Here is an 18,813-nt window from a genome sequence, read left to right on the forward strand (position 1 = left end):
TCTGGCAAATTGTTCTATTGCTCGTTTTCACCACTTTACGATCACCCCTAAAACGGGAAGTGTGGTACTTCAAAACCTAACCAGAGTTCTTTTGGCATAGAGGACTAGGGCACTGAACAAACAATAACAATTTAATTTCGAATATTAGCAATATCATCTTGTCCGCTTCGATCTCTTAAAATCTGAAAAGTGTAAACTTATAAAAAAAATACTCAGCGAGTAATGTTTTATTGATTATTATGTTGTTTCAAGCAATGCGTATTCGAATCAGAAATATGAGATGTGAAATATTCTTGTTGTTATAAACTAACGCACATGTGATGTGAAAATGAAAATATGACCACTCACAAATTTAATTGCATTTTCCTGTTAAATTCTGCAACATTTCTGTAATTTTATTTAGTAGCTCAGATCATGTCTCTGGGGATGTTGGCAAGAACGTTATGCAGTATGGAATTCTGTGTCCCTGTAAATGCATAAACTTGAGTTTAGTCAGTTGTGATGAAATTGTTGTATCTGTTAATCGACGAGAAAAGCGGGCCTAATGGTAGCCTTTCCCTTGTTTTTAGATTCATAACCGTTGATATTTGTGACTTTATAATCATTGTATTTAATCAGTGTGTTTTACTCTTTTGATTTATACCTTGTATTAGTATTGTATTTAACCCGTATGACGATGAATAGCTGACGGTATATTTGATTTATGAACGTGTTGTTCCGGGAGGCATGGCTCAGTTTGAGTGAAGGGATGTGTGATGAAATTGTTTGCGTGTATCTGTTAATCGACTTAATTAGCTGATTACTAGCGAATGGCTGTGTTATGTCTGTCATCGTTTCGGCCCATTTGAGGTTCTGGACGGAACTCGACTCAGTGATTTGGAACTAATTACGATGATATAACTGTCGCTATTCGGACTATTATTTCTGACAGTTTGGTATTCGCAGTTATTAATGTAGTGAACGATTAATCAAAAGATATGACGTGTTCAGTACTTAGTGTGATTAGTTGAATGTGTGAAGGCCACGCCTTAGAGTCGTAATACTTCTTTGTAATTGGTTAAGGTTTTGAAAGTGAATAAAGAGAGTTTTAGTTGGTCCTGGCGAGTACACGAGGAGAGACGCAGTCTTGGCACAGTCCTAGAGAGTCTTGGGGCGAGTCCAGACGCAGTCTTGGGCTAGTCTTGGGTCAGCCTTGCAATAGTGTTGGGGACTTTTCCCCAGGGCGCTGTGTCTTATAGAGTACTCGACTGACTGACTAAAGACGAGAGTTGAAACGTATTTTGTTGTGTGCGTCTATTTGACTGTAAAGCTTAAGTGACTTTCCCGATCCCGCACCTCAAGGGGACGCGATAGAGAGACGAGACGATATTCCCCCCTGACACGTGTGGAGAACCCCGAAGACAAGAATTACCCCGTGATACAGTTATCCCGCACATAAAGAAATGAATGGAGGCCGCTGCAAATATCAATGTAGTAAACAGCTGCCGACGCTGGCCCTATTACACAAATTACACTTTCCACTTTTTTCTAACAGAGTACAACAGTATGCTTTCAATTAAAACGGTGTGTTTTAATGAAAAACATGAAAGGTTTTGCATAGCAACATCATGTTGAACGTGTCTGTATTTGGAATACGAGTCTACTTTCGGTGGCCTATATTTTGAAAAGGTAATTGGCATCACACGTCAAATGTTCACACTCTGTATATGCATTGTGTTTACTTATTTTATGTAACACCCGTCCATAGTACTGGACACATGTGTCTGGGTGACACGAATACTGATGTCATGTGCCTTGGTGAAACTAATACTGAACACAGGATTGTGTCTTTGTGGCACGACAAGACAAGACCATGTGTCTGAGTGACACCAAGACTGGACACATGTACACCAGGGTGACACCAGGGGCGGATCAGGGAATACTCGGAGAGGTTGACCAACATTTTCAATATTCTAATTGGCCTATAGAGGGCGCGATGGCAATATTATCGGGGTCCAAAATCAAAGAGTACTTAGTGAAACAACAAGGAATCAGATTGTACATCTATATCCTTATTTAAAGATGCAATGTGGATAACTTTGATATTTGTTTATGATCTATGTAAACCATGTGTAAAAACAAAATGTGCTGGCTGCAACTTGGAACATTGAAATATTTTGTTTTCAATTACCTGTATGTATAGGTAAATTAGTGTACTTTATCCAACGAATACTGCTATTTTTATTAGGTTATTAATGTGTAGTATTTTGTTGAAAATGGTGTTCTGTTTTAATGCGAAATGTATAAAATGTAAACATGCTTCAAATACTTATTGCTATTGTCAACTGTCTCTTTCTCTGCTTTTAGGCCCTTGGCTTTCATTTTCTCCATTCTTTGTAGAAACAACTCTCTCAGTAAATGGTGGTCCTTTGACCTTAGCAATATTTACGTCATTGTACGTAAAGACGCACAACGCACAATCACCATCTGAGCAATGAATACTGGATTTATAATTACTAATTTATCGCAAATGAATGTAAACATGAACAACACTTTAATGAAAATATTCAGATGAATGTTTGATGTAAAATGTAAAAATTCGGGGTTTTACAATAATTACAGATTTGTAAATCACATCTGAAAGAATTCACATCTTGGTATCACTAAGACTTGACACATGTGCCTGGGTTACATGGCCTCAGAAAACTTATAAAATATGCTTAATAATGATAACAGTGACTTTTAGTGATTTCAATTGACTTGAAGTCTGGTCTCGTTTTCAAAGTAAACATTGTTTCTGGGTAGTAACGGTCATTATGTAACCATACAATAACATTTTTAATATATGTTTTGTTTGTCTTTGGAATTTGAATTTAGTAAATCAATCACATACGTCATGATAGTCTTAAGCAAAGATTTTTATGAGTGCTAGCAAATACTCAAATGTTTAATTATGATTTGTTTGACCAATGGTTATGTGTACGAAAAAAATTGTTTTAATTTTATTCCTCTATACGTCCATTGTCATGGGAATATAGGATTGAATTCTCATAGCATCATATTAAATATATCTCTTGAAAATATCCTAAATATTTACCTCACATTACTTTACTTGTTATCGTTGTCTACTTATTCTCCAAGACTTAAAAAATAAATCATGATTGTTCGACTTTCATTCACTGTTTAAATTTCATTCTTAGCTTTTGCAATGTACTTAACATAACTTTTTGAACTGTACAAGAAAACACATTCAAAAATATATTTGAAAAAAATAATTAATTTAATGGTTTTTTTTCATTGGAATGATAATTGACGTATTAATTAACATTGTTATTGAATTGGTCATTTCATCCACACGGGATAGTAACAAACCAACTTTACATAATTTATGTTGTAATGTAATGTTGCAAAAACTAATAAAATAATAATGATTTCATTTTTTGAAATTTTCTAATACTATCTGCGCCTCTGTAATGTGTTTGAGGTATGTGGTGGTTGTTGTTGTTGTTGTTGGCATAATTATAATAACAAGTATTGCTAAATATTTACGGGCAGACTTGAATAGATTAGTCAACAAGTCACTTTCTTGCCCAAACAAATAGTGAGGGAATATTATAAATCCTGGTCTCAGAACCATCATGAGAATTAATCTTGTCAAATACATGAAGCCAGTCTTGAAGGAAATCTTCGTGTTGATTTGGTGGTATAACATTAAGCTGACGAAGAATGGCTCTAAAGGAATCTGGAAAATATAGAATAGATAGATAATTCTTCTAGCTATGTTGGAAATATTGTCACAATATGACAATGTGTACGTGTGTTACCTTTCATATCTTCTGTCGAATGCATTTTAGTTATTACGTCATCAGAATAACACTTGACGTCAGTAAAGCCACATGTCTTTACAACTTCAGCAAATTCTGCGGGGCTCCCCGGATATAAATAAAGTCCGTCATTGAAACCCTTGACAAATAACAAAATATAAATGTAACCAGTACATCGAACTAGCAGCACTGTGTGGAATGTGGGTTTTGTGGAAAACTGAAATATATGTGTTCTGTAATTTACGCATAACAAAAAGCAACAGTGATTCATGATCAGTGATATTAAATGTCACCATGCACACATATAGCAGTAATATGGTGGATTACAATACATGTGACTTGTCAATTAACTCCTGGGTGATTCCTGTGACTGTCAGAACAAACATGATCATAAATAAAATGCCATACCTGTAGTTGGTCTTTCCATTGTTCATGGCGATTCATCTGCACATTAGCATCATGTACTGGGTTGCTTTTGTAGGACATATGGATTGCACATTCACCGCCATCACTTAAACACGCGGAAACATTTTTAAGTGCGTCTTTTTGATTTTCAAACCAATTAAAACAACTGAATGAAACAACCTTTGTGAAATGATTACTTAACTGTGGATGTTCTTCTACTAGTCGACATACATCTCCTTGTATGTACTCCACTTTTTTAGAAATCACGTGTTGCGTCTTCGCATACTCAATCATTTGCGGTGAAATGTCAACACCTGAAATAATAGTAGGCAAAGTTATTCATTATTTGCAATGGGGACTATTTATGATCAGTTGCCTTTTCATTAGGTCTCGCTCTGTCAGTTACTGCGCATGTCACTATGACAACGTGTAATTAGTCTGATAGATTGGATTTAGAGACACAAATTTAGCTAAGAGAACAACTTTCTACCCGCCATGAATTCAAAAATGCGAAGTGCTACCCTGTTATTTTAGCATTCGTTTTCACTTTCAAATTAGAATGTTATCAACTGAGTTACACAGCAGAATAATGACGTAAAATGAAAATCAACTGTGGCCCCGTGTGTTGTATTTTTAATGAAATATTTTTGCGGTCCAATATTAATATTCTGAATTACTATCTAATGAATACATGAAATCTTGTTCATATGTACCGGGTAATGTAGGGTGCGAGCGCTTTGTAAATATTCATTATCAGTGGGGTAAACCGACCTTCCATATTAACCTAACAGATGTGTATACTAGTATAAATCGTATAAGTCGTGTTTCAGGCCACCATGCGTTGAATGTGTGGAAAGTTAGAAATCGACTTAATTTAAATTGTTGAACGAAAAAAACCCTCTCTCAAATGCCATGGCCCACAATACGGCATAATCTTGCCTCGTGGCATTCCATCCATCATGGTAAAAGTGCTCTGAATGCTCTGATTTTTCCAAAAAGGAATAATGTCATCTTGTAGAATAATTAGCCGATTCTATTTGGTATACCGTTAGAGGGCGTTGATTTAAGCTCAAAATCTTTTTCACAAGTGTCTCAACTCGGGGTTAAACTCCAATAGTTGAGTATACGGGTATGCGCCGATGGTTTGACCCCCATTTTTACAGTCGAGCGGATCGTTTTGATAATTTAAAGAAAAAAAGGAAGTTTGGATCGAGGCAAGCCCTTTGTCTTTGAGCTAAACTAACCCGGATTGAGACCGTTTCATAAGTGTTGTTTAAAACAGTGGGTTAAAATCAATATGTGGCATTTTGCTGCACGGGTGAACACTGTACTAATATTCGAAACGCAACCACTCATATAGTGCATGGTCATATCAGATGAAGTGTTACAAGTGGTATGCACGTCTCACACTCTACTCCAGCCTTTTGGAGATGCAAAATAGCTTATTAATATGCACATAATAATTAGTGTCTTTTTAATTCACGCATGTACCACGTTTCATTGCTTTTATGCAAATAGATGCGAATACACAATATTCGTATACAGTGTTTCTATTGTGAATGGGTGTCCATCAATTTGTAGCTTTTGACTGATTCCTTCCGATTGCACTATAAAATAGTGTCTGTGTATTTTATATAAGGTAGCAACAGGGGAGATCTGGTAAAATTTTCATATATTTTTAATAATCGGGACATCACTTTTTAGTGTATTCGTTCAGTACAACGGATAAAAAAGGAGTACTAATGTTATTTTAGACGTAAATTGGAAGGAAAAAACTGAGCACAGCAAGCTGGCTTCCATTGGCCATTTAAATGCAATTGTGAACAATAGCATTACTTGCTTAAAGTAATCAGTTGTCTCTACAGCTTGGGTGTTTGTTATTGTAAATAAAAGCTCATCTTATCAGTTTCCGTTATATTGCCAGTGTCAACAGTTTCCGTATACACACAACCAACATCTATTTTTTTCGGCAAGGCAACATCATTTTAACACGAGAAAGAAGAGAGGTCATGCAAAAAAGTGTTTTGAACCCATGAGTGAAAATAGGCAGATTCTGAAGGCGATAATTATAAACGATAGATTACAAAGTCATCTACTAGTAGTTAGTAATGTGACCGCACGACCTTTACTATACGAACTGATGCATATAGATATAGTATGCCAGCGGGGTCAATTAAAAGAAGGCATCATAGGCCTTATGTTTACTAGGTCGTAAAAAGTATTTCTGGATCTGAATGGAGAATTTATTACAAACCCTACCAGAGAGGAGAAGGAGAGAGCCAGCGTGTATCCAGGAGTTAGTTATTCAATATCATGCCCTGGTAAGATAGTACCAAATGTCTGCATTGAATGGCGTATAGTCAGTGCTCGGCGCTGCATAAACATTACCTATCACACTGCTGACATTGTCCATTTCCGCGATCAGTTTAGTTTCGTCGCCAGTCCCACAACCAACATCCAAAACGACATCCCCGTCTTTCCAGTGACCATCTAGTAAAGATAGGGTTTGCATGGCAATATCATGTTGGACATGTCTGTGTTTGGAGTACGAGTCTACCTTAATGTAATTCATACTATGCTGAGTCCGTGGCCTACATTTTGAAAAAGGAAGTGACATCACACTCGCACACTGCATGTACATTGTGTTGTGTGTAGCTGTGTGTACTATCAGATATCATTGTTGTTTCAAGTGTGCACAAACATAAGGAATACCATTTCACAGTTCTTTCATCTGTGACATTATATTTCTAAATCCAACCCTTATGTAACACCCGCCTACAATACTGGACACATGTGTCTGGGTGACACAAATATTAGACACGTGTGTCTGGGTGACACAAATATTAGACACGTGTGTCTGGGTGACACAAATACTAGACACGTGTGTCTGGGTGACACAAATACTAGACACGTGTGTGTGTGTGTGTGTGGGTGGTAACAAAACATGTGCCTGGTGACATCAGGGGATCGTGGAAGGGGTCTAACATTTTAAATATTTTAATTGGCCTATAGAGAGCGCGTGGCAATAAAACAGAGTCCAGGGAATCGGATTGTGCGTGTATATCTTGATTTAAAGATGCAATGTGCATAACTTTGGATTTTTGTTTGTGAATGCATCTTTATGTGTATATTTTTTGTAACTGGAATATGGAAATATTTATCAATGAAATGCCGCAAACAGTAGTTTTTAATTACCTGTATCTTTCAGTAAATTAGCGCGTTCATCGAACACGTACAGCTTTTTTCACTAGTTTACTATCGCATGGAAAATGGTTTTCTGTTTCAATCAAGATGCAACATATAGCGTAATACCTTGCCAACTTTCTCTTTATACAAAATATGTTTTGAAAGTTATGTTCTTTGTAAAAACAACTCCCTAGGCCGATGGTGGTCCTCTGACTATAGCAATATTCACTTAATTTTACGTAAAGACGCACACTCACGATCTGGACAACGAATACAAGAAAGAGACATTACTAATTACATGTACTAATGTAGCGCGAATGAATGTAAACATGAACAGCACTTTAATGACCCAATCATTAGAAAATATTCAGATGAATGTTTGATGCAATGTGTTAAAATTTGGGCTTTTACAATAATTACAGATTTGTAAATCACATCTGAAAAAAATCACATCTTGGTGACACTAAGACTTGACACATGTGCCTCGGTTACATGGCCTCGGAAAACTTCTAAAATATGCTTAATAATTAATTAATAAATATGCTTAATAATTAATTAATAAATATGCTTAATAATTAATTAATAAATATGCTTAATAATTAATTAATAAATATGCTTAATAACAGTATTGATTTCAATTGACATGAAGTCTGGTTCCGTTTTCAAAGTAAACATTCCATTATGTGCTCATACAATCAATAACATCGATAATATAGTTGTGTTTTGTTTGTCTTTGGAATTTTAATTTAGTAAATAAATCACATACAATTTTCTGAGTGTCAGCAAATACCCGTATGTTTGATTATGATTTGTTTTGGCGATGCTTATGTGTTTTAATTCTATTCCGTTTTTTCTTGAAGTACAGTGACATTTATTTTCAGGTGAATATGGGATTGAATTATCATTATACCTTATAAAAAGAAGATATTAGAGATATTCTAAATATTTACCCCAAATTACACTATTTGTCAACCTTGCCTACTTTTTCTCCAAGACTTAAAAAATCAAGATGTCCGACTTTCAGTCACTGTCCAAATGCCATCCTTAATATTGGTAATGGATGCATAACCTTTGAACTGGTCGAATACATATTCAAAATATATTTTAAATAATGAATTCATAAATGTAAATGGTCATTAATTAATACTACTTTTGTTCATTAGAGTTTTAATTAACATATTATATAACACAACAGGTCATTTCATCCACACGTGATAGTAAAAACCAACTTTACATGATTAATGTTTTGCATAATGTAATGTTCCAAAAACTAGTAAAATATTTATGATTTAACATTCTTCAATTTTTAGATTGTTCTAATGCCATCTGCACCTCTATATTGTATTTAGGTGGGTATGTAGTGATTGTGCTGGGCATAATTATTTTTAATCGAATTGATATTGTGCGCCCAGAGTGCTTCATTATAACATGTCTCAAAAACGGAAGGAATAGTCGTGTACGGAGGTATTATGAAACCATTTTTCTTTCGGTGGTTGTATTACATTTATTTAAGAGCACGGTAACACAATAATAAGTATTGCAAACTATTCACTAGAAGATATTAATGATATATAAAATAACAAAATACAATACATCATGACTGGTGAACCTAATAACTTATTACCTAAATTATCTTTGTAACATTTGTATATAATATGTTTTTGTGGAAAATTAAACTATATATATATATCAACAGTATCTCATAACAAAAAGCGAGAGACAGTGACACTCAATATCGAAAACTGTCACCAGGCACACACATAGCAGTGATATGATTACAATTCACGTAACTCATCCATCGATATACTGGTTTATCTCTATATTATATTGGATTGAAACCTTATTTGGGACGGTGTGAACTCACCTAGTCACTTAGTGCGTGATTTGAACGCACGACCTTCAGTACACAGCATTAGTATACTATTATCTGTGTCAATGGGGTCATTGATACAGATAACTTAATTCACAACAATAGCAGTACTAGTATATACACAGTTATGTGTACGCGTTGCGTTTACTCGATTGTAAAGAGAGTTTGTGAAAATAAAAGGAGAGATTTCAAGGGAATTGATCACCTGACTGAAACCCGTACCAGAGAGAGCCAGCGTGTATCCAGATGTTGGTTGTTCAAAATCATGCCCTGATAAGATAGTACCAAATGTCTGCATTAATGGCGTATAGCCAGCGCACGGCGCTGCATAAACATTACCTATCACACTGCTGACATTGTCCATTTCAACTATCATTATCGTTTCATTGCCAGTCCCACAACCAACATTCAAAACGACATCCCCGTCTTTCCAGTGACCATCCAGTAAAGTTAGGGTTTGCATAGCAACATTTTATTGGGCATTTCTGTGTTAGGAGTTCATGGTAGACTGAGTTCATGACCTTTATTTAAATTATATCACAGGTCAATGGCTTATATGTTAAAATTGCATTCACGAATCAACGAAGCTCGAATCAACGAATCACCAGTCTCGGTGTCACCCAGGCACACGTGTTCCAGTTTGGGAGTCACCTAGGCACATGTGTCCAGTTTGTGTGTTATATAGGCACATGTGTCCAGTTTGAGTGTCATCTAGGTACATGTGTCCAGTTTGAGTGTCATCTAGGTACATGTGTCCAGTTTGAGTGTCACCTAGGCACATGTGTCCAGTTTGGGGGTCACCTAGGCACATGTGTCCAGTTTGAGTGTCACCTAGGTACACGTGTCCAGTTTGAGTGTCACCTAGGCACATGTGCCCAGTTTGGATGTCATCTAGGTGCATGTGTCCAGTTTGGGTGTCATCTAGATACATGTGTCCAGTTTGAGTGTCATCTAGGCACATGTGTCCAGTTTGAGTGTCACCTAGGTACATGTGTCCAGTTTGTGTGTTATATAGGCACATGTGTCCAGTTTGAGTGTCATCTAGGTACATGTGTCCAGTTTGGGTGTCACCTAGGCACATGTGTCCAGTTTGTGTGTTATATAGGCACATGTGTCTAGTTTGAGTGTCATCTAGACACATGTGTCCAGTTTGGGTGTCATCTAGGCACATGTGTCCAGTTTGTGTGTTATATAGGCACATGTGTCCAGTTTGAGTGTCATCTAGGTACATGTGTCCAGTTTGAGTGTCATCTAGGTACACGTGTCCAGTTTGAGTGTCACCTAGGCACATGTGCCCAGTTTGGATGTCATCTAGGTGCATGTGTCCAGTTTGGGTGTCATCTAGATACATGTGTCCAGTTTGGGTGTCATCTAGGTACATGTGTCCAGTTTGAGTGTCATCTAGGCACATGTGTCCAGTTTGAGTGTCACCTAGGTACATGTGTCCAGTTTGTGTGTTATATAGGCACATGTGTCCAGTTTGAGTGTCATCTAGGTACATGTGTCCAGTTTGGGTGTCACCTAGGCACATGTGTCCAGTTTGTGTGTTATATAGGCACATGTGTCTAGTTTGAGTGTCATCTAGACACGTGTGTCCAGTTTGGGTGTCATCTAGGCACATGTGTCCAGTTTGTGTGTTATATAGGCACATGTGTCCAGTTTGGGAGTCACCTAGGCACATGTGTCCAGTTTGTGTGTTATATAGGCACATGTGTCCAGTTTGAGTGTCATCTAGGTACATGTGTCCAGTTTGAGTGTCACCTAGGCACATGTGCCCAGTTTGGATGTCATCTAGGTGCATGTGTCCAGTTTGGGTGTCATCTAGATACATGTGTCCAGTTTGAGTGTCATCTAGGCTATTGTGTCCAGTTTGGGTGTCATCTAAGCAAATGTGTCCAGTTTGGGTGTCATCTAGGTACATGTGTCCAGTTTGTGTGTTATATAGGCACATGTGTCCAGTTTGAGTGTCATCTAGGTACATGTGTCCAGTTTGGGCACATGTGTCCAGTTGCACGTGTCCAGTCTTGATGTGTCACCCAGGCATGTAAAATTGGTTTGTAATAGTCTCGCCATATCAATTAAATTACATACAACACGGTGTAATAATTCAGGATTAGGTAATACCTGGAGAGAAATTCAAGGGTTGCGTAAGGTGTCATATAGTGAAAGGTGTCATATAGTGAAAGGTGTCATATAGTGAAAGGTGTCATATAGTGAAAGGCTTGTTTAGAGCCCGAGGTTTAAAGTATCGTTTATAAGAAAATTTACTATCATAAAAAAATATTTAAAAATGGTGGCGTATATTGAACTGCGCATGCTTGCTCTGAATGATCGACAGTAATAATTAAGAAAAAAATAGTCGTTGCAGTATATGGTGATGCACATTTCATTCGTGGTTTGTTGATTCGCGGTTTACCCTAACCCTGTCACTTTCTACCTCAACGTGTAGGCCGTTGAACTGTGATGTCACTTCCTACTGTCACACTATATAGGCCATCGACTCAGTTAACCATGAATTACAGTAAGGTAGACTCGTATTCCAATCACAGACATTTCCAACATGATGTTGCACTGCAAACTCTAGCTTTACTGGATGGTCACTGGAAAGACGGAGATGTCGTTTTGGATGTTGGTTGTGGATCTGGCGAAAAGACTAAAACGATAGCTGAAATGGACAATGTCAGCAGTGTGATAGGTAATGCATTGAAGTTATGCAACCCCGTGCATTCAACGCTATAAACCACCACTAAACCGCGATTTGCAATTTGGTTACGATTTGCGAATTGTGCTATGGTCGATTAAAACGCAACTTTTATTTATATAGGGTTGCAAATTAATTGAAGTTTAATTATACTCGATTAAAATTGCAACTCCACTTAATTGAATTGAATTGAGTTGAAAGGGCGGTAGTCGACGTATACACCGCGTGTAAAATACATTGTTTATTTACATGAAATTCGAACACGCGCTGCGCGACGACCACCGCGCTTTAATCGAATTGAATTTAAAGTAGTAGAAATAGCGGCATACAAATCGGAACTCAATTTATAATATTAGTAGTTTGTGTAGCTTGGGGTTAAAGGGCGCATGGTATGGTGAAGGTTCGATAACCTGTACCATACCATATTTCTTTCTATATCCGAAGCTACGCAAACTTGGATAAAATATTAATCAATCGCAAATTACGGCCGCGGTTGCCCTCGCAATACGCTATTCCACTGACGCTTGGTATCACCACACCAAAGTGCGTCATTTACCAATATCTGGATACAAGCTGTAACTCTTTAGTAGGGGTTTCAGTTAGGTGATTTATTCCATTGAAGTGTCTCCGTTAAGATTCCGAAACGTTTTTACGGTAGCGTGAACGCTAGGTGCAGGCACCGGCACTGCTGTGACCTATGTTATCTGTGTCAATGACCCCATTGACACAAATAACATTGTTTATATGTACAGTGTGGTGTACTGAATGTTTTTTTGATAGCATTTAATGCATCATAGTCGTCGCAACGCGTCTAGACTGATGTGGGACCCACGCGATGAATACAACGTGTGTACAATAATTGAATACATGAATATTGAATCTGTGCTGCACAATGCACATGAATGTGGCATTTTTAAGTTAAAATAAAAAAAATCATCTCTTGATTCAAAAACTGTTATTGATCAAACGAATTCCTATCATATGTAGGATTACAATGATAAAATAATAATTTAGCTGTTGCCATGGAAACGACTGATTTTTGGCCCCTGTGTGTGTAAAGCAAAAGATCCTACTTCTGCCTGTCTGTCTGTCTGTCTGTCTGTCTATCTGTCTGTGTCAAATCTTTTTCCTCCGGTATCTTAAGAGTTGACTGGAATATAACTTGGTACATATATACTAATTACACCAGAAACAAAAGACCTGATTAGAATTTGAAAACAATAATGTTTTTTATTTTCATTTTACCATACACAAGATGAGGAATTGTGTCTCAATTATGTCATATTTAGGGTTGACCATTATATGGGGATGGTAGTCTTTGCAAGTTACATTTTCTCTTCACCTAGTTTTGAGCTAGATTTGTTCTCCTAAATCCAATCTATCAAAAGAATGAATACATTGTCTTAGTTACATGTGCAGAAACTGTCAGATAGAAACTTAAAAAAAACAATTGACCATGATTTTTCCCTATTATTACCATTGCAAAGCAAAGAAAGCTTAGAAAGAACTCCCATGTGCTGAGAGTATTAGAGACACATTAAAAATAATTCGAAATTACTTGTACTTGTACCAAATATGCAAATCAGAAAATTAATATGAACAGATTTGGGTGTAAAACTAATGAGGTCCGTGCAAAGTAACAGACCATCTATGTACCAATTTTTATTGAAATGTGATTAAAACCGAGAAATTATGCTAATTAGGAATTAATATGAACAGATTTTAATTCCAAACTAATCAGGTTTGTACATTGTCCTAGAGCATCTTTGTACTAAGTTTTATTGAAATGGAATAATTAGTACTTTAGATATCAGTGTGATAGCTTAGAATTGGTTAATTATGCAAACTAGATAATTAATATGTACAGATTTTAACTCACAATTAATCAGATCTGTCTATTGTCCTATAGCATCCATGTACAAAGTTTCATTGAAATATGATGATTAGTACTTGAGATATCAGTGTGAAAGTTGAAAATCGATTAATTATGCAAATTAGGTGATTAATAAGCACATTCATTTACCCTGAAACTAATCAGGTCTCTGTATACTCCTTGGGTATCTATGTACCAAGTTTTATTGAAATGTAATACTTGAAATATCAAAAGCTGAAAATTAATTAATTATGCAAATTAGATAATTACTATGTACTGATATTACCCTAAAAACTATCAAGTCTGTGCAGTGTCCTATGATATCTATGTACGAAATTTAATTGAAATCTGATGATTAGTACTTGAGGTATCAGTGGAAAAAAACGAAAATTGAATAATTGTTATGCAAATTAGGTAATTAATATTTACGGATTTTTACCAAAAACTAATAAAATCTGTGCATAAGTTCAGAGCATCTATGTACCAAGTTTCATCAAAATTCAATGAGTGGTTGTTTAGATATCAGTGGAACAGTCATGGAACAGCTAAAAATTAGCTAATTATCATGCAAATTAGATAATTATTATGCACGAATTTTTACCAAAAACTAATCAAATCTGCGCATAAGTTCAGAGCATCTATGCACCAAGTTTCATCAAAAACTGATGTATGGTTCTTGAGATAGCAGTGGAACAGACGGTCACACATACACACACACACATACACACACACATACAAACTAACTGCAAAGACTCATATTGTGTGCTTCGCACATGGGAGTCAACAATGGATATCTTTGTTTTTTATTTCAGGTGTTGACATTTTACCGCAAACGATTGATTATGCCAAGACCCGTCATGCGATTTCTGAAAAGGTAGATTATATACAAGGAAATGTATGTCGATTAGTCGAAGACCGTCCCCAGTTAAGTAATCGTTTCACAAATGTAGTTTCGTTCTGTTGTTTTCACTGGTTCCAAAATCAAAAAGATGCACTAAATAATGTTTACGCGTGTTTACGTGATGGCGGTGAATGTGCAATCCACGTCGCATACAAGAGCAGCCCAATACATGATACTAATATGAAGATGGCTTGTCATGAAAAATGGAAACACCAACTACAGGTATGACATTTTATTTATGTTTTCTTTTGATGATCGTCACAGATCGTCAAGTAAATTGCTGGATGAGTTTACTGCCAAGTGTGTGCTTGGTGACAGTTTCAGCCATTTACTGTCACTGTTGTCTCTCGGTTTTTGTTATGTACACATTGCATCACTGTCAGTTCAGTTTTCCACACAAAAAAACATATTGCATATGTCACATAGATAAGCATATTGATAGTATCGGTAAGTGATCACAGTACATTTATATTTGTGATATTTTGTTTTGATTCAAGGGTTTCAATGACGGACGCTATTTATATCCAGGAAACCCTGCAGAATTTGCTGAAATTGTGAAGACGTGTGGTTTTACTGACATCAAGTGTTATTCTGATGACGTATTTAATACAATTAATTCGACAGCAGAAATGAAAGGTAACGACAATAATTTTTTGAAATATTTCTAACATGGCTTAGTAGTATTTATTAATTAGATAATGGGACGCACATGCTGGTGAATGGCGGCCATTTTGTCAGTAATTATAACATTTTACCATGATTATTATGGTGGAGTCGTGTCATCTCAAATTGTTGGCTGGTAAAGAACAACAAAATATACATTATTTCAAAAATCTGAGTTTTAAAAAGTGATAAAACAAAATGTTTTGCTTTAACCTTGTGCTATGTGGAACTTCTATAAAAACAAAGAATATCTGAATATATTAGAATATTTTTTTCATAATATGATTCACTGTACCACAAACCAGAATGGTGTTCCATAATACCATTAAACAGTAGCTTAACAACTGTATATAGTAAACCAATATTGTTAAGTGATTTACAATCAAGTTTCTCAAAAAAAAAATATATGAGTACTGTAAAACCATTTATTTTCATTAGTATTTAATTTCACTATTTTGTTGTTTTGAGCAATTTCACTGGGTTTTAAGTTCACAAGCTCGGCCGGAAAACAATGCATTCTGTAGACTTAATTTAGTGAGTTTTACCTATAAATGAAAATAGAAAAATAAAAAACCAGCAATTAATTAATACATTTACAGTACATTAACAATGGACGTGGAACAACAAAAATGTGGAAAACTTAAAAACTCAACAAATAGTTGATACTATGTTGAGGAAAATGTTCCATATAAATGACAAATAAATTAACTAGTTTTCATGGAAACAATATTTTTGCAATTCCTCTATTGTATTGAATCCTTTCATAGTAGATTTTCAATCTTGATATTTTTACTCTATTGTTCTTTAATTATAGATTACATTAAACCCATTCTTGGTCAGCTTAATGTTATCCCATCAAATCAACACGAAGATTTCCTTCAAGACTGGCTACACGAGTTTGACAGAATTATTTCACATGATGGTTCTGAGACAAGGATTTATAATAATCCTTCGTTATTTGTTTGGGCAAGAAAGTGAAACTATTCCAAGTGAGAATTGACTTTTTTTTCATTTACGTCCACATGTTAATATTTCGTGATACTTATAGCACATGTACTGTTTTAGAAAGACATGTGATACAATCACCAAAAGTTAAAAATGATTCATAACATCTCCCTACATAACTGGTCCCTCTGTTCTTTTTGCAATGTTGCATGGTAAAACTTAGTTTTGTGTATATAGATTTACATCTTAATATGGCTGCAGTTTTTATGCAAGTTAGAATGTTGACTTTTTCGTTTCAGCTCTTATTTATGCCAAGACCGTCATGTGATTGCTGAATTTTTTATTAGGCTTTTCTTCTTTCTTTTTGACTCATTTTTTATTTATTTTTTTTATGACAGTCATATTTTTTTTAAACTTATTTTCTAATTTTTTATAATTGTGGAAGCTCATAGGTTAGAGCCACCTCCATAGAAAACTCCACTCATGAGATTTCAAATAACTAGATTACTCAACTAATCAGAGAAGGTCTTGTATATATTTGAATTGTGTCCATTGTGCACAAGTGTCTAAGTGTAATCATTGAAGTTTTCAAGAGTTGAGCAAGATCTTCTATGAGGTTATTCATATCTTTGTCCACTTAGATTGATTTTTTTCTCTTTTTAAAATTATTAGTAGTTCGTGCTCGCAGGGAAAATTGAAATTGGAGACTTATGGGTTAGTCTGTGTTTTTTTGCATCCAGAGCTGTATCTCAGAATGGCTTGGCTGATTTCTTTTAAAGCTTGCACATCCTCAACACCTAGTCAATGTACTATGGTTTCAAGATTTGGTCGAAGATGGCCATTGCTTTCATAAAATTTTATGATATGCATTTTCCTTTTTTTTTCAAATTTGGTATGCTGGTTAAACATGCTGAGTTACTGATGTACATTCTGTTTCTTTTAGGTTTAAATTAAAAATGGCCGACTGATGGCCATTTTGTTTTTACACCTTTGGAGTCATTTCCCAAACATGTTTTGATCGTTTTGTTTCAAAGTTGGTACAGTAACAGGTCAAAATAGTTGACATGTGCAAATGAATTGATATTATGTAAATTATTTGTTTTTAATTATATATATGTTGATACAATAGTTTGATCATATGTATACTGTTTTGAAATTAAATAAAGTAAAATTATGTAAAATGCTTTGAGAATTTTTAAGACATGATGCTAGAAAAAGAGAATGTTTAAAATGTGCAGTGCAAAATGCCTTTGTCTCAGCTGATTATGTTGATTTAAACTTTGTGTACTTTTACTCCATAGCATAAGATCATGGTCCATGGTCACATGTTTTAACAAGCAATGACTAAGTTTGTACAATTGTTTACTATAAAACAAATCATTACAACTGGTGTTTAATTTCTCTATATTCAATAGGTTTTAAGTTCACAAATTTGACAGCAAAACAAAGAGTTAAATTGTTCATGTGAATTTAATTTATTAAGTTTTACTTACTAGGGAAAATAGCGAAATTAAATATCAGCAAATTAATATTGCATTTACAGTATATTTTGTCTTTTGTATACATTTATATGTTTTCATTGTTATATTTTGTTATTTTTTTTGCCATTGAGAAAAAATAAATGTTCTTTAATACTACAATCCTAATGGACAAATGCACATTCGTAAATTCAGTTTTTTATCTTTTTAATATGATTTTGTACACTTACGTGAGTAAGTTTAAGTTATGTAAAGTACATTACAAAAGCTAATGTCACATTACAAAATGTTTCAGTCATGTTAATAAAATAAAATGAAGCGTAATTAATGTAATCTTAACATGAATTAAAGACTGAATTCTGCGCAATGTATATTTATTATCTTTGTCATTCTTTGTAAGAAATTGTGTTGTGTGTTGTTATGCAAATGTTTGTTTACTGTATTGAGGAATTTCTAAAACATGTAAAGTGTGGAGAGTATGAAGTAGACTCCCTAAGACTGTTAAAAACATTAGTTTCTAGGCAAGAATCGAATTCAATTTTTTTTTTTTAATCAAATGTACTCAAATGTATCAAATGTGCATTTTCAGTTCATGCCTTTCAACTCACTGGACATGCCTGAATGAGGGCTGTAGTTTTCTTTTCCTTTTTGCTTAGCTTTTATTAAATAACTTGTTAAATGTTAAGTTACCGGTACCTTAACATGCTGGGTTGTGCTAGTTGAGAATATACGTCACTCACTACATCAAATTTGTTAGCATTTAGCATTTCTATTGAATGAAATAAAAATAAACTCAATAGACAATCATCTTATAATATATCTAATTATATTTTTACTTTCAATATTACAATAATACTTTTGAGCTACTTTTTATCACTTTTTCTATCTTAACTTTTTATACTAATATTAATTTTTCACTTTCACAAACTTTTGATCAAATTTCTTAGCCACCTTTCATAACTTTCCAACCCAACTTTTATAACTTTCT

At 34.9% G+C, this 18,813-nt stretch overlaps 2 protein-coding genes across 3 annotated transcripts; one reads left to right on the top strand and one right to left on the bottom strand.

Moving 5' to 3' along the window:
* Positions 1-2,516: 2,516 nt before the first annotated feature.
* Positions 2,517-9,682, bottom strand: LOC102803287 (juvenile hormone acid O-methyltransferase-like). 2 transcript variants are annotated; one of them, XM_085494892.1, is made up of 4 exons: positions 9,604-9,682; positions 4,212-4,522; positions 3,804-3,942; positions 2,517-3,721 (listed from the first exon to the last, which is right to left on the bottom strand). In XM_085494892.1, exons 1-4 carry the CDS (start codon positions 9,638-9,640, stop codon positions 3,558-3,560), a joined length of 651 nt encoding a protein of 216 aa, XP_085351018.1. In that variant the 5' UTR covers positions 9,641-9,682; the 3' UTR covers positions 2,517-3,557. The 2 variants fall into 2 exon arrangements, with proteins under 2 accessions (XP_085351018.1, XP_006824517.2); XM_006824454.2 differs by lacking the exon at positions 9,604-9,682 and adding an exon at positions 6,597-6,893.
* A 2,080-nt stretch (positions 9,683-11,762) lies between these two features.
* On the top strand, positions 11,763-18,637 carry LOC146729596 (juvenile hormone acid O-methyltransferase-like). Its single transcript, XM_085494778.1, has 4 exons — positions 11,763-11,959; positions 14,651-14,961; positions 15,237-15,375; positions 16,217-18,637. Exons 1-4 carry the CDS (start codon positions 11,776-11,778, stop codon positions 16,378-16,380), a joined length of 798 nt encoding a protein of 265 aa, XP_085350904.1. The 5' UTR covers positions 11,763-11,775; the 3' UTR covers positions 16,381-18,637.
* Positions 18,638-18,813: the final 176 nt, after the last annotated feature.

The sequence above is a fragment of the Saccoglossus kowalevskii genome, chromosome 21, assembly GCF_978046115.1.
Source record: "Saccoglossus kowalevskii chromosome 21, keSacKowa6.1, whole genome shotgun sequence".
Lineage (NCBI taxonomy): Eukaryota > Metazoa > Hemichordata > Enteropneusta > Harrimaniidae > Saccoglossus > Saccoglossus kowalevskii.

What these genes read in the sequence shown, in the direction of transcription:
- LOC102803287 (XM_006824454.2), bottom strand. Translation starts at nt 6,849, where the DNA reads ATGTACATGCAGTGTGCGAGTGTGATGTCACTTCCTTTTTCAAAATGT. An exon ending in AATGGAAAGACCAACTACAG is followed by an intron (nt 3,943 to 4,211) that starts GTATGGCATTTT and finishes TTATTTGTCAAG; the next exon opens with GGTTTCAATGACGGACTTTA. An exon ending in TTCGACAGAAGATATGAAAG is followed by an intron (nt 3,722 to 3,803) that starts GTAACACACGTA and finishes TATATTTTCCAG; the next exon opens with ATTCCTTTAGAGCCATTCTT.
- LOC146729596 (XM_085494778.1), top strand. Translation starts at nt 11,776, where the DNA reads ATGAATTACAGTAAGGTAGACTCGTATTCCAATCACAGACATTTCCAA. An exon ending in CAATGTCAGCAGTGTGATAG is followed by an intron (nt 11,960 to 14,650) that starts GTAATGCATTGA and finishes TTTTTATTTCAG; the next exon opens with GTGTTGACATTTTACCGCAA. An exon ending in AATGGAAACACCAACTACAG is followed by an intron (nt 14,962 to 15,236) that starts GTATGACATTTT and finishes TTTTGATTCAAG; the next exon opens with GGTTTCAATGACGGACGCTA.